We start from the raw sequence: 16,118 nt of genomic DNA, 5'->3' as shown, positions 1-16,118 counted from the left end.
TTGGCTCTCACGTCATTTGATGGGGCACCCAGCATGCAGAAACTTTGCTAAGGCCTAGCTTTTCGTGGAATATCAAGTGTATATATCCCAATGATATGCCTTGTGATGGTGGACACAGATCGTCCGCAGTGCTTCTTGTTTTCCAGGGACCATTTTCCAAGCTGTAATTCTGCAAACACAGTGGTCAGGATGGTGCTTCTTCCCCAAAAGTAGTTCGCAGTCAGTCAAAACTATCCTGCTGTCGCAGACAACTCTTGTATTTATGGAAAATAATTTCTCTCTAGTGGCCATTGTTGAGCGCCATAAAGAGTTTGTGAAGGAAGTGTACATGCTGACTTCTTTTGGTGCTGCTTACAGTATATACGTTTCTGTGCTTTGACATTTCATAAGAACTTTTGTTAGAGAAAACAATTCACAACCAGACAGATTGTATGTACTCTACCAATGCACTGTACATCAGGAAACTTGTTGCACACCCCTCGTATCACAGTATGCTGATCACCAGAGTGAGGCACTGCACTGCTTATTAATCAGATGGAACTAAGTGTTTATATACTGTATATTATGATAGCGATGGTGCTCAATTATATCTGATTTCAGAGGTTAAAGTGAGCCGAAGCGGGGCGGAACTGCGTTCCGTCAGTTACATTTGGAGACGGAACCTCCGGCTCACCTAATTTAGGGAGATGCCGGTGACCGCTGAGATTTTGTTACCAGCGGGTGCCCGGATCCTTCTCCTCAGCGGCACATCTACTGGGGGCACAACTACTGGGGACACATCTACTGGGGCCAGGCCCGCCATCAGGGGGATGCTGCCGACACAGTAGACCCAGACCTGGCCTCTCTAACAGAGAGGAGAGGACCCAGGGGGGTCATACCACCTGCCGCCCACAGCTTTGCTTCGCCCCCTTTTGGGAGGGACGTTTTCAATTGAAGTTTGTAGCATCCTCTCCTCCCTCCTGTGACAGTGTCAGAACTCGGGCATGAAAATGGGGCAGGGCTACCGAAATGGAGGGGGCGGGGCTACATGGAACAAGGCTGGCTGCTACCACAGGTCAAAGGAGAATGATCTGCAACAGCTCCTGCCAGCCTGTGATAGGTAAGTTGAGGGAGAGTGAAGAGAGAGAAAGTGTGTGTGTGTGTGTGTGTGTGTGTGTGTGTGTGTGTGTGTGTGTGTGTGTGTGTGTGTGTATCTATGTAATTATCTATGTGTGTGTATGTATGTATGCGTGTGTGTGTGTGTGTGTGTGTGTGTGTGTGTGTGTGTGTGTGTGTGTATGTGGTCATTATGTGTAAGTGGCGCTACTATTGGAGGCATGTATAAGTGCCACCGCTACTGGGGGCAGTTTGTGTGTAAGTGGCACTGCTACTGGGGGCATTAATATGATGCAAGGGGCATTAATATAGTGTTGCTCCATATGTTCACAGGATTTATTTATTTATTTTTTAAATATATATTTATTTATTTTTACTTTTTATGTATATTTTTTTTAGTGGGGGAAGGGGGGCCTGCCTATTTTGTCAGTCCCAGGCCCCACAATCTCTGATAGCAGCCCTTCTGGGGGCACAACTACAGGGGGCATATCTACTGGAGGCATAATTATTGACTGGGGGCACATCTACAGGGGGCACAACTACAGGGGGCATAACTACTGACTGGGGGCACAACTACTTGGGGCACATCTACTGACTGGAGGCATATCTACTAAGGCACATCTACTGGGGGCACAACTACAGGTGGCATATCTACTGGGGGTATAACTACTGAATGGGTGCATAACTACTGGGGGCCCATCTACTGGGGGCATTACTACTGGGGGGCACTATTAATGAGGGCATTGCATAGGGGGCACTTAATAAGGTGCATCACTCCTGGGGACATAAGTGGCACCACTACTGGGGGGCACTGTATAAGGTTCCCCAATACTATGAGCTCTACATAAGGGGCACTACAACTGTGGTCACTACCACTACAGTGGGCATTGCACAAGGGGCACTACTACTGAGGACATTGTATAAGGGGCACTACTGCTGTGGGAATTATGTGTATTTGGGGTGCTACTACTGTGGGCTTTGTGACTAAGGGACACTACTATGCTGTGTAATGTGAATAAGATTGTGCTACTGTGTTTGGTGTAATTTTAAATAGGTATACTATTGAATGGCCACGCCCCTTTCTTTTTGAGACCACGCCCCCTTTGCAGTGTGTCACCTACGGTGCGCGCAATCCCTTTATTACACAGGCATGGGGGGGGGGGGGGGGAGTTCCACCACTTCTCTAGGACCACTTTAAGCACTAGTTAAGACACATTCATACGTTATCACAAATATTATTGTACAATTTACTTTCAGTTACTGTAACATCTTCCTGTCTGTTGTCTTTAGTGTTGCTTCCCCACACAATTAATAATACACAGGTTACTGCTATAAATGTAGTAGTCAGATACATTCCTTGATGCACTTTTATGTACTGGAAATCTCATCTCCTTGGAACATGATGTGTTCATTCAGTAGTAATTTTAACAGCACACTTTGAGTGACTAATGAGATATTAAAACAACAAACAAGAGAAAGTACAAATTGCAAAGAGCACATCCAGGAAATTACACATCTTTCTTACACATACCTTAATACAATTGCCCAATTTTAAAGCGTTTTATCTATTCTCAGACAGCATCTAATTCATGTTTGTATGCAAATGCATTTGCAATTTTCTAGACTATGGCCCTCATTCCGAGTTGATCGGTCGCAAGGCGATTTTAGCAGAGTTACACACGCTAAGCCGCCGCCTACTGGGAGTGAATCTTAGCTTCTTAAAATTGCGAACGATGTATTCGCAATAATGCGATTACTAACTACTTAGCAGTTTCTGAGTAGCTCCAGACTTACTCTGCCTGTGCGATCATTTCAGTGCTTGTCGTTCCTGGTTGACGTCACAAACACACCCAGCGTTCGCCCAGGCACTCCCACCGTTTCTCCGGCCACTCCTGCATTTTTTTCCGGAAACGGTAGCGTTTTCAGCCACACGCCCCTGAAACGCCGTGTTTCCGCCCAGTAACACCCATTTCCTGTCAATCACATTACGATCGCCGGAGCGAAGAAAAAGCCGTGAGTAAAAATACTTTCTTCATAGTAAAGTTACTTGGCGCAGTCGCAGTGCGAACATTGCGCATGCGTACTAAGCGGATTTTCACTGCGATGCGATGAAAAATACCGAGCGAACAACTCGGAATGAGGGCCAATGGATCTGCTAATGTTAGCAAGTGATGCTGCTGCCCAGAAATAAAAAAAGATGCCCATCGAACCATTGCAAATTCATTCACAATTGTGTACACATTTGCAGCCTATACGCAAAAACAAGGAACATTGGGGGTCATTCCGAGTTGTTCGCTCGCAAGCTGCTTTTAGCAGCTTTGCACATGCTAAGCCGCCGCCTACTGGGAGTGAATCTTAGCATATCGAAATTGCGAACGAAAGATTAGCAGAATTGCGAATAGACACTTCTTAGCAGTTTCTGAGTAGCTCCAGACTTACTCGGCATCTGCGATCAGTTCAGTGCTGGTCGTTCCTGGTTTGACGTCACAAACACACCCAGCGTTCGCCCAGACACTCCTCCGTTTCTCCAGCCACTCCCGCGTTTTTTCCAGAAACTGTAGCGTTTTTTCGCACACACCCATAAAACGGCCAGTTTCCGCCCAGAAACACCCACTTCCTGTCAATCACATAACGATCACCAGAACGAAGAAAAAACCTCGTAATGCCATGAGTAAAATACCTAACTGCATAGCAAATTTACTTGGCGCAGTCGCACTGCGGACATTGCGCATGCGCATTAGCGACTAATCGCTCCGTTGCGAGAAAAATATAACGAGCGAACAACTCGGAATGACCCCCATTGAGATTAAGGGTAGACCTATGGCCACACAGCTTGGATGCAGCAGCAGCAACGCAACCATCATGTTTTTGCATGTTCGAGCTTGCACCCGTTAACACCTCCAAACGGTCACATCCTGTCATTCACTTTGCCATGAAATCCTCATTGTGAGCGAGACTGCAGTGGCACCTTGACGCATGTGCACTGTGATCGCAGCACATGCTCCACTGCATGAACATTAGCCATTGTGTACAAACATGAATTTGGCCCACAGTGCGGTTTGCAGCATTCAATTCAACATTCATGGCAAAAAATGGCCTTAGTGTCTTTTTGTGTTGATGATAATCCCTCATTCTTTTACAGCAGGGGTGGGGAACCTCCGGCCCGCGGGCCGTATAAGGCCCGCGAAGCCGTTTGGTCCGGCCCACCCGCTCCTCTCAGTGAGACACGCCGCCGCACAGTCCGGCGGCAGCGTGTCTCAGCTGTCACCACACGGAGGAGTGCGCGGCTATTGTCGGGCGGCGGCGGCGTGTAGGACTTGAAACCAGCCGCCGGTTCGTGAGCCAATCAGAGCTCGTGGACCGGCAGCCAATCAGGAGCCGCGGCTGCCGGTCAGCGAGCTCTGATTGGCTCTCGAATCGGCGTCTGGTTTCAAGTCTTACACGCCGCCGCCCAACATAGCTGCGCTCTCCTCCGTGTACCCGCCGAAAGGAGCGGTAAGCGGGACGGGGGGGGGGGGGGGACTGGGGGGCAGCTGTATACCTGGCACTGTGGGGACATCTGTATACCTGGCACTGTGAGGGGCATTTGTATACCTGGCACTGTGGGGGCATCTGTATACCTGGCACTGTGAGGGGCATTTGTATACCTGGCACTGTGGGGGCATTTTTATACCTGGCACTGTGGGGGCATCTGTATACCTGGCACTGTGAGGGGCATTTGTATACCTGGCACTGTGGGGGCATTTGTATACCTGGCACTGTGAGGGGCATTTGTATGCCTGGCACTGTGAGGGGCATTTGTATGCCTGGCACTGTGGGGGCATTTGTATACCTGGCACTGTGGGGGGCATCTGTATACCTGGCACTGTGAGGGGCATTTGTATACCTGGCACTGTGGGGGCAATTGTGGATCTGGCACTGCACTATTGGGGGCATATGTGTATCACGTCCCATTTTAACTGGCCACACCCATTTTTTGGGCACGCGCGGGGGCAGACTTGTATGGCCCCCGAAGGATTTTATAAATATCCAAATGGCCCTCGGTAGAAAAAAGGTTCCCCACCCCTGTCTTACAGTTTGTCAGCATCTGTGAGACATGAGGCAGAATTTCCATTCTCTAAAATATAGTGTGATTCGACATCCAACAGGGCCCTGCTCCTTAGATATAACATAGGGGTCTATTTATCAATATTTGCAAATTTTATTTATTGATACTGATGCATTTTAAAGCATCATTTACTTACCTTTAGAGGTATGTATCAAACAGTTGTCCCAGGGATTGTTAGTGTGAATCTGCTGTCCCTGCAAATAAGATACCGCTCATTTACATGCATACTTCTCTTTTCCTTCTCACTGTGCGAATGTACTAACTTCAGTTCAGGTATGTGCAATATCTGTCCATCCCAGCTACTTCAAATTATTGTCCCAAATTCTCATTCCTAGGCTTAAAAAAGTTTTCCTTCACAATCAGTTACTTACCATGCCAGTTATCAGCTATCCTCAGTGGCGTAACTAGGGGACCGCAGCCACTGCGAGCGCTTGGAGGCGCGCAGGGCTGCGGGGCTCTCTATCCGCCGCCACTGATTCTGTTTTTGGAAGGAGGGACACGGAGGGCACAGCGCGCGCCTCTCCCGTGTGTCCCTCCTGGAGCTCCGGCGGCAGCGGCGTGTCTGTTTAATGAAGTGCCCGTTCGTGAGCTCTGATTGGCTCATAAACCGGCACTTCATTTGATAGACATGCTACTGCCGCTGGAGACGCAGGAAGGACACACAGGAGAGGCGTGCGCTGTGCCCTCCGTGTCCCTCCTTCTCAAAACGGCACAGCAGCGGAGCCTGGGGGGGGGGTTCCTGGCACTGGCGGGACATATTTGGCACTGGGGGGGCATATTTGGCACTGGGAGAACATACTTGGCACTTGGGGTGGCAGTTTGGCACTGGGGGAGCACGTTTGGCACTGGGGGAGCATATTTGACACTGGGGGAACATATTTGGCACTGGGGGAACATATTTGGCACTTGGGGCATGTTTGGCACTGGGGGAGCATATTTGGCACGGGGGGGGGGGGCATTTTTAGCCCTGGAATCAGTGGAATCATATTTGGCACTGGGGGAACATACTTGGCACTTGGGGTGGCAGTTTGGCACTTGGGGAGCATATTTGGCACTGGGGGGGCATATTTGGCACTGGGGGGACATATTTGGCACTTGGGGAGCATTTTTAGCCCTGGGGGAGCATATTTGGCAATGGGTGGGCATATTTGGCACTGTGGGCATATGTGTACCTTGCACTATGGGGGAATATGTGGCACTGGGGGCATATGTGGCCCTGGGAGCACAGCCCTAGCAACAAGCACTACCCCCTGGTTACAAGTACAACACCCAGCGCATGAAATCCCTGACAACAAGCATTACCCCCTAGAAACGAGCATGACACCCAGTGCATGAAACCCCTGGCAATGAATATTACCACCTGGCAACAAGCTTGAAACCCAGCACATGATACCTCTGGCAATAAGCATAACACCTACCGCATGAAACCTCTGGCAATGAGCATCACACCCTGAGCATGAAAACCCCTGGCACTGTGCATGGAACCAAGAGCATGAAACCTCTGGCAACGAGCAGGTAATTTAAAAGTAATTAGGAACGTTACTGTAGGACTTAATGTGTAATGGGCATTGCGGTGTGTGGCATAATGTATCACGGACATTGCGGTGTGTGTCATAATGTTCCACAGGCATTACGGTGTGTGGCATACTATATCACGGGCATTGTGGTATGTGGTATAATGTCTCAGGGGCATTGCAGTGTGTGGCATAATGTATAACGGGTATTGCGGTGTGTGGCATTGGGTATAACGGGCATTGCGGTATGAGTCACAGGCATTACGGTGTGTGGTATACTATATCATGGGCATTGTGGTATAATGTATCACGGACATTGCGGTGTGTCATAATGTGTCACAGGCATTGTATGTGCTATAATGTATCAGGGGCATTGCAGTGTGTGACATAATGTATCACGGACATTGCGGTGTGTCATAATGTGTCACAGGCATTGTATGTGCTATAATGTATCAGGGGCATTGCAGTTTGTAGCATAATGAATAACGGGCATTGCGATGCCTGTCATAATGTGTCACAGGCATTACGGTGTGTGGCATTATGTGTCGGGGGCATTATGGTGTGTGGCATATTGTGTCATGGGCATTATTGTGTGTTGCATAATGTCTAAGGGCCATTGCAGTATGTGTCATAATGTATACTGGGCATTACTATAAGGAGGAAAAATGGCAAATAATGTAAGGGGCATGAATCAGGATTTTTTTTTTTCCTGTGGTGGCTAACGTCTGGGCGTGCAGGTTGCAAAACTGGGGTATAAGGTAGTCTTTTCCTGCAAAGTCGCGCCCATTTCAGCAAGGCCATGCCCTTTTTTGTGGGCGCGCGCAGATTCATTACTTTACTAGTGCCAATTATCGGGGGAGGGGGGGGGGGGGGCACCAGAGAATTTTTTGGCTTGGGGGAGAAAAAATTCTAGTTACACCACTGGCTATCCTACCAATATTCTCATTTCACACCTCTAGTCCTCCTCTGCCCACTGAACACCTTTTCTTCACAGCTGTTTCCCCCCACCTACAATATTATTGCCCCAAAACTGAGGCACCTCATTTCAGGCATAAGAAAGACCTCCCTCAGTAGAACATCTATAATTAGTGCAGTGTGTATGGTGCACTGAGGCTCCTGAGTCCACACCCTGCAGCCATTTCAGTTGCTTACCTCCTGCCCAGCTTGCACAGTTATTCCGCCGATAGGATATATGACACAGCGCCATATTTTAGAAGTTATCACCAGAAATATGTCGTTGACATCATATTTTCAATGATACCGACAGCTTATTGTACATGTGTTGGAGACTCTTTCACAGTACCAGTCTATCGGATGTGTGCACGCACTTGCGCCATTTTGATTTCAGGGGGCCACCATGCTCACACAGGTCCCCTCCAGTCTTTAGACGCCTTCTGACCTTCCCAGATACTAATTAATTTATTAGTACATCATAATCTATGTTAAGTTTAGTTTTATTGAAGATCTGATGATAGCATTAATTAAACATGATCTGAAAACTTACAGTTTTTAGCACTTGATACTGTACGTAAGAGAATTCTCTATGTGGTGCTCAAAGATGAATGAGGGTGAACTTATGTAAAAAGATTGCGTGTACAGGGGCTGAGTCTTTTCTTTCCCTCCCTGAAGACACTGATATTGCATGCAGAAACTTTGACTTTTTCCACGGTTACTATGGGAACCACAGAGATTAAGCATAAAAATAAGCATAAATATATGATCTGTTTACAGTCATTGAAGATGCGCTTAGGATATTGAAGGGTTTTGCACTGTTTTTTACATGGCAGGCTGAAGGGTAACGTTACTTTCAATACATACAATGGCATCTAGAATTAAAAATGCTACAGTATATACAGTACCATTTATTTTATTATATAAATGAATGTATTATATACATGCACATGCACTATGTTTAACATATATTCATTTGTATTCTGAAATGCTCGCATGGATTTATTTTCTACTTTGAAAAATATTGATTTGTGCATCTGAATTAGTGATTTGAAAATGGATATTTTTTTTTTTTTTTGGGGGGGGGGGTAATTCCTGCAAATATTCTTTAATAAATAAATATACCCCATACCTATAGTATATTGACATAAACTATCCTGAAACATTTTTATTATTATTTTTTGCATGTTGGCTGTTTTTTCATATGGGTGGGGATGATAACGCTGCTTTTGTAAAGATAAATCATCAACAACATAGAAAATTTCTACCATGTAATACCGTTTGATCACTTAGCAACAATTGTGAAAAAATAGTTTTATGAGCTCTACTAGCGATTATCTTAATTAACGCGTCTGTGGTTTGTATATGGCATAGAGGCATGAAATATATATTAATCTATTTTTTCATAATAACAATAATACTGTAAATAATAAGTAGGAAGAAAGAAAAAACTAAGCGCTCAGGTGAGTAGCACTGCACTTTGATTGTCAGCAGCCTCCTGAAAAAGGGAATTGCCAGTCCCTTAAAACGAAACTAACAAATAAATAACAAGTGGCGCTTGACAATCAGACAATTAAAAAAACATTTATTTATATAAAATGTATGTAAGTTACAACAACCTCCCGGGAGTAAGTAACAATATTGAGAATGTCACAATAATATGAATGTGCACTATATTATAGCTTCATTATCAATTAATAAAAAACATGAATGATAAATAATCTTACTTGCACGTGACTATTCATTATTAACACCTAGAAGGTTTTGGACCGTGCTGGGTTCACTATGTGCACACAAACGGCGATACATATATAAAATGTATAGCTGTTATATGCTTGATCTAAACAAGAGTCACTCACGGCTGTATGTTTTGAAGGGATTGCGTGTAGCACAAATCCATAACAATAAGCAGCTGGTGCAGAGAAGATGATTTGAAGAATACAACCTCCGCTGGGCAGGAGCCTATTCAGTCCTTGCTCCCTGGTGTCGTCCCGCCGTCCCACCAGAGACACACACCAGAGCCTCAGCGGGTACAACTGATGCCGCACCGTGCAGGGAGTCCCGACAAGCCGGCCCCGATGGTCCACGCCACCTCCAGTACCTCCGCACTTTCAAAACGGAGGCTGTAAGCTGATGTTCCGGAGTACACCGGTCTGCGCCGGGCTGGGAGGGAACGGCACCTGTGGCTTCTACCTCCCCAAGTTAAGATGGACGGCTGTGGCTGTAGGGGTATGAGCTGCAATAAAGGTGTTCCTAATTGCGGTGGTTAGAACCGGGCTCCTATGCACGGTTAGGAAATGAATAAACAGCCACTAGCAGTGTTGATCCTTGAAAGACAAAAGCCTGTATACAGGCTTTTGTCTTTCAAGGATCAACACTGCTAGTGGCTGTTTATTCATTTCCTAATTGTGCATAGGAGCCCGGTTCTAACCACCGCAATTAGGAACACCTTTATTGCAGCTCATACCCCTACAGCCACAGCCGTCCATCTTAACTTGGGGAGGTAGAAGCCACAGGTGCCGTTCCCTCCCAGCCCGGCGCAGACCGGTGTACTCCGGAACATCAGCTTACAGCCTCCGTTTTGAAAGTGCGGAGGTACCGGAGGTGGCGTGGACCATCGGGGACGGCTTGTCGGGACTCCCTGCACGGTGCGGCATCAGTTGAACCCGCTGAGGCTCTGGTGTGTGTCTCTGGTGGGACGGCGGGACGACACCAGGGAGCAAGGACTGAATAGGCTCCTGCCCAGCGGAGGTTGTATTCTTCAAATCATCTTCTCTGCACCAGCTGCTTATTGTTATGGATTTGTGCTACACGCAATCCCTTCAAAACATACAGCCGTGAGTGACTCTTGTTTAGATCAAGCATATAACAGCTATACATTTTATATATGTATCGCCGTTTGTGTGCACATAGTGAACCCAGCACGGTCCAAAACCTTCTAGGTGTTACTAATGAATAGTCACGTGCAAGTAAGATTATTTATCATTCATGTTTTTTATTAATTGATAATGAAGCTATAATATAGTGCACATTCATATTATTGTGACATTCTCAATATTGTTTCTTACTCCCGGGAGGTTGTTGTAACTTACATACATTTTATATAAATAAATGTTTTTTTAATTGTCTGATTGTCAAGCGCCACTTGTTATTTATTTGTTGTGAATAATAAGTACTCACTTTTTAGAATGTGGATACTATCACTGCTATTGGACATATTTGAAAATGATTTATATAATATTGCCTGTATTCTAGTGATAATTGTTGTTTATATACAGTATTGCATAGTTTTTGTCTATGAGACTGCATTGGTGTGGTTTTGTAATAAGGGGATAATGGCGATCGATTTTAATGACAACACTTGACGTACTTTAGAGATTTGAATCAGTGTCGCTGTGCTGTCAAATTGAAATTCGATCTTTGGCAGCAAAGATAATTCTGATCAATTTCTTTATGTGCGTGAAAAAAACTCTGCTTCATTTTCAAACTTTCACTGTCTTCTCTTGGCAGGTCAACATCGACCACTTCACCAAAGACGTGACAATGAAGAACCTGGTGGAGCCATCACCCTCCAGTTTTGATCTGGCCCAAAAGAAAATCTTTGCTCTAATGGAGAAAGACTCGCTGCCCAGATTTATGCGCTCAGAGATCTATCAGGGGCTAGTGAAATAGTGGCATAATGGAGCTGTGTAGTGCATCCCCAGCTCTCCAGGATTTTCAGATACTGGTTTGCTGACCTGTTGCTTCTGCAGCTGCTTTTTCTAATGGGCACTTATGTAGACACTGTTGTTGCCAAGCTGTCCCTTATTATGTACATTATAGGAAACCTGCACAATGTCTGCTAGCATCAAAAAATAAAGTGGTTTTAGGATTCATTGCAAAATATGCTGCCTGTGAAAAGTATTGCTAGATATTCAACCCAAGATGTATACAGAGATTACTGCACACTGGTTTCTAATTAAGCAAGATCTCTGATCTATCACTTGTTAAGAGGGGTACACACGGAGAGATCCGTGCTTAAATTCTAAGCTATCTGACTAGATTGCTTAGAAATTAAGCACGGATTTCTCCGTGTGTATGCCCATAGTGATAGCGATGCGCGGCCCCGCGCGTCGCTATCGCTGACTTTAGATTTGAGTGAAACAAGCGCCTTCCCCCACCCCCCCTCCCACCCGCTCAGCACACATCGCGCTGTGTGCTGAGCGGGGGGAGAGATGTGTGCTGAGAGGACTGTGCTAGATCGCTCAGCACACATCTGCCCTGTGTGTGTATGGGGCTTTACCCTTCTTCCTATGTATTTTAATGGAGTGCTTTGCAGAACAGATAACAGATCATTAATAAAAAAAAAGGCGTATTGCATTGCATCCATGGGAAGGGGACGTTACAGTTCAATACTCTGACTCAGATTGTAAAAAGGTTTTCACAAAGTAACTAGTAGACAAGACGGAAAGTCATCACCTTGCCATGAAGGCAGTGACAGCATTGATCGGCGGTAAAACATCTGAATGGGCTGCTGAAGGGGAGAGGTATAAAGCCTGTGAGAGAGATAAAGTGGAGAAGTTGACCAAAGCAAACAATCAGCGTGTTACTGTCATTTTAAAGACGGGGCAGATGTATTAAGCCTGGAGAAGTGATAAAGTGGAAGGTGATAACACACCAGCCAATCAGATCCTAACTGTCATTTTTCAAACTCAGGGGCAGATGTATAAACCTGGTGAAGTGATAAAGCAGTGATAAGTGCAAGGTGATAATGCACCAGCCAGTCAGATCCTAACTGTCATTTTTCAAACCCAGCCGGTAACTAGTGTTACATAACTGGTGCATTATCTCCTTCCACTTTATCACTTCTCCAGGCTTAATACATGTGCCCCACCATGCTAGATTACTGACAGTTAGAAACTTATTGGTTACTTTGCAGACCTTCTCTACATTCTCTCTCTCCAAGGCTTGATATATCTCCCCCCTGTGTAGAAGAGGATATAGTGGGCAGCTAGATACCCTTCTAATTGGTGTGTTAAGAAAGACTACTGACCATGAAGAGCAATTAATGTTTGGTGAAAATGTAAATGCATATTAGTGCTTCCCTACACTATCATATTGATCTAATTCTACAGTAGTTTAGTTACTTACTATCCACATGCACATCCGCTATATCACTGGATCATTTTATGTATAAGTCCTAGTGGCCTGCACTGATGGTCACAGTAAGTTATTTTCTGAAAGCAATACTTGCCTAACTCGGGCCTGAATGGTGGCCAGTGATAAGTGCTGTATATGTAGAGGCGTCTTGCTCTAAGGTACCGGGAATGGGGTGAAAAGCTTACAGAAAGGTTTGATGGATAATGAATAGTGCCAAAAGTACAGGGTGTCCTAAATAATTTCACATGGAGAAGACAGATTGTATTTAATGGTGTTTGGGCATGCGGATAAAGGGGCCTTATGTGGAAAGGTGACATTGAAAAATACTGAAGATTCCATAAATGGAAGTGAAGAACATGGGGTTACAGAGAAAGCTATTGCAGACGGGTCAGTATTACATTTGACAACCGGGACTGTAACACCTCACGGTGAGATACTGCAAGAAATAACACCACATTTAGATGTACAGAAAATAGAGTATCATATTTCCCAAAAGATTTATTCATAAAAGGTATCTGTTACTGGTACCAGGAGCCTATTTTCTCTCTATAGTCCGTATTAAATCTCATGTGACAATATAGTGTCTTGGCCTAGTGACCAGTGTGAGCAGTTAGCATCCTCCTATTTAAAAGTGAGAAATGAGCTATCATAGTAATGTAAGGTCTCAGTAAGGTTCTTGCATAACTAAGTTAATTGCAAAAACCTGAGACAATCAGAGCATTTCACTGAAAGCACCCACCGACTTGCTGTAAAGAACATCATGATTGGTCAGTGTCACAAACTATATACAGTACATCATTTAATCTCCATAATGAAGGAACACAAACGTATGTCCTGTCATGTGTTGGTTTACAACCTGTACAATTTAAATACAAGTGGGATCCTTTCTGTAAGGCAGGCAAAAGGACTTAGTCATATTTATGCATGTAATCTAGGACAGCATTTCATAGAAACTATTAAACACGGTTCAGGTTGTAATCGGCTGGGGGGGAAAAAAAGACTAATACCTGAAACATCTGTAGATGTTTTATTTGATATATCTGTAGATGTTTTATTTGATATAATTGGTTTTCTGAGAGGTTTGTCATTTTCTGGGCTATAGCTTTAGTTTTTTTAAGAAAATACTTAAACTAATTGCATACTTTAGCAATCTGAACACATGTCTTGCATGAAAATGTTAACTGTCACCTACAAACTATGGGAACAACCATTTTGTGTTTTGAAGCCATATTTGTGAGAAATCACATTTTAGTAATTTCACTAGATCCCAGTGATCATTAAGCCATATTCACCATGAGTATTGGTCAAGTCCACAAAATGGCTACCTCCTTGTGTAAAAGTTGACAGTCATATGTTTGTCTTCTATTGTAAATGTAATTTTAAACAAAAAAGCCTACACATTTTAGCCATTATGATGAATTGGAATACAATTACATGCTATAACTGTTATACTTTAATGTGTAGAATCATAAAAAAAATAAAAAAAAATAATTATTCACCTCAGATTATGTAATCTGCATCTACTGTAAGAAGTTCACAGTGCAATGAATCCAAAAGTGATGACGGTTACTCATCAACTACAGTATGTAACATTTAATACAGGACATCTTGGCAATAACAGAAGATAGTGCTGTCATGTTAATGCTTTTGCTTGAAATCATTATTGGGACATCTGCACAGCTCAGTAACCTATGAATTGAGTCAGTGTGTCTTTGTATCCTGATTATGTTTTTGCCACATATTGTATGCTATATTCTTGATTTGCAGGAGAACTGCCATTTCAGTGTTCTGTGCAATGAGTACCCTAATATTTAGAAATTTGTGTTCAGCAGACTTTTCTGTACAGCAGATGAATAATCCTTACAAATGCATCAGCCAATATTTAGCCTAAATCTTGCCAGCACGTGTATAGGAACCAATAATACCCCTTTTACACATACATCCCGGGAGATTTCCGGGGTTTATTAAGCCGGCAAATTCCCGGGTCTATGCCTGATCAGTATTTGAAAGCAACAGTAGTGACAAGAACATGCATTTGGAATAGTGCTCATGTAAGAAAAACATTCAGAATGGGAACTGCAAATAGACACGATAAATCTCAAGCCAGCCAGCATGAGATTGTAAAGTGTCTCCTACAAACACTGAAGGAAGCCATTTTGTGAACTGAACCAATGTTTATGAAATTATGTCTATTAGTGCACTGGAAATTAATGACATCACTAATGTCTGAGAGACTTATTTAACAAGCCTTAAATGGCTTTTTCCACACAAGTAAGGCAATTTTAAGTATTTTTTTCTATATAGCAACAGCGGAATGCAGGAGATATCAGAGATAGCTGCTGCATTCAGTAAATTAACCATGAAGATGGCAGTCTTCCCTCATGGGGACTGCAATCTTCTGTTATTTATCAAGCTCCAAAAATTGTACCAGATATCTAAAACCATATGCGGATGGTGTCAGCAGGCCAATTCTATAGGTGAAGCACCAGCAGAGAGGGATATTCTTGTCCCTCCCCCTCAGGATGGATCCTGCTGCTCACATTAACCTAAGATATGTGTTTGTGTGCATGCAAGGCCTAGTGGGACAGCTTCTCATTGAATGCCATCTCCCGTCGTGACTTTCATGGTAAATAGGTTGGAAAGTTCATCTCTTCTTGTTTTGAATGCAAAAATAGCTGGAATTTACATAATGACCCTTTAAGCAATTATACACAACAAGCAGCCTACTGATGTTACTAACTCATATGGAATTAACTAAATAATTCATAGGTATAATATTGGGCCAGTGCACAAAATGTTAATTAGCTTATTAAGGGACATTTGGTAAAACCTATGCAAAAGTGCAGCAGAGGACCTTATTTTTCAAGTACAGATTCCAATAGAAAAGCAAACATCGGATGGCCATTATTTACCTCAGTTACCTCTGCACCAATTTTCATAAGTGTTCACCATTTCTGTTCAATCAAGTGTGCTGAGAATGACATGTCAGCAGTATCTGTAGAGGTTTTACACCTGTCAGAACGTGGGATACTCATACAGTATGTGTAATATTCTGTTTCATTAAAGAGGACTCTAAAACTTAGTCCTGCAGTTTTTTTTCCCCTCCTAAAGGTTTGATAACAAGGTGTAAAGCTTATTTCTCTGGGCTCCATACATTGCTTTTTGCACTTCTGGCAGCTCAATGAGATATTATTGCATTTGTTTCTCCAATATCAGATATCCAACAAATTCTTGGAACTTTACAGCAGGACATTATTTTATTTACTCCTGCAACAATGTCTTATTAAGAAAATCTATAGCAGGATTGGCAT

At 43.9% G+C, this 16,118-nt stretch overlaps 1 protein-coding gene across 1 annotated transcript in view; it reads left to right on the top strand.

Annotated features, from left to right (window-relative positions):
* The window catches only part of RGS5 (regulator of G protein signaling 5), a 229,978-nt gene extending 214,089 nt beyond the window's left edge, over nucleotides 1-15,889 (top strand). Inside the window, exon 5 of the mRNA XM_063940041.1 lies at nucleotides 11,179-15,889. Coding sequence (XP_063796111.1) covers nucleotides 11,179-11,340 — 162 coding nt within the window. The 3' untranslated portion in view covers nucleotides 11,341-15,889. The remainder of the gene's footprint in view (nucleotides 1-11,178) is intronic.
* The last annotated feature ends 229 nt before the right edge of the window (nucleotides 15,890-16,118 follow it).

The sequence above is a fragment of the Pseudophryne corroboree genome, chromosome 9 (assembly GCF_028390025.1).
Source record: "Pseudophryne corroboree isolate aPseCor3 chromosome 9, aPseCor3.hap2, whole genome shotgun sequence".
In the NCBI taxonomy this organism is placed as follows: Eukaryota; Metazoa; Chordata; class Amphibia; order Anura; family Myobatrachidae; genus Pseudophryne; species Pseudophryne corroboree.
Note: the sequence above shows the minus strand (reverse complement) of the source record. Positions and strands in the feature narration are given on the sequence as shown.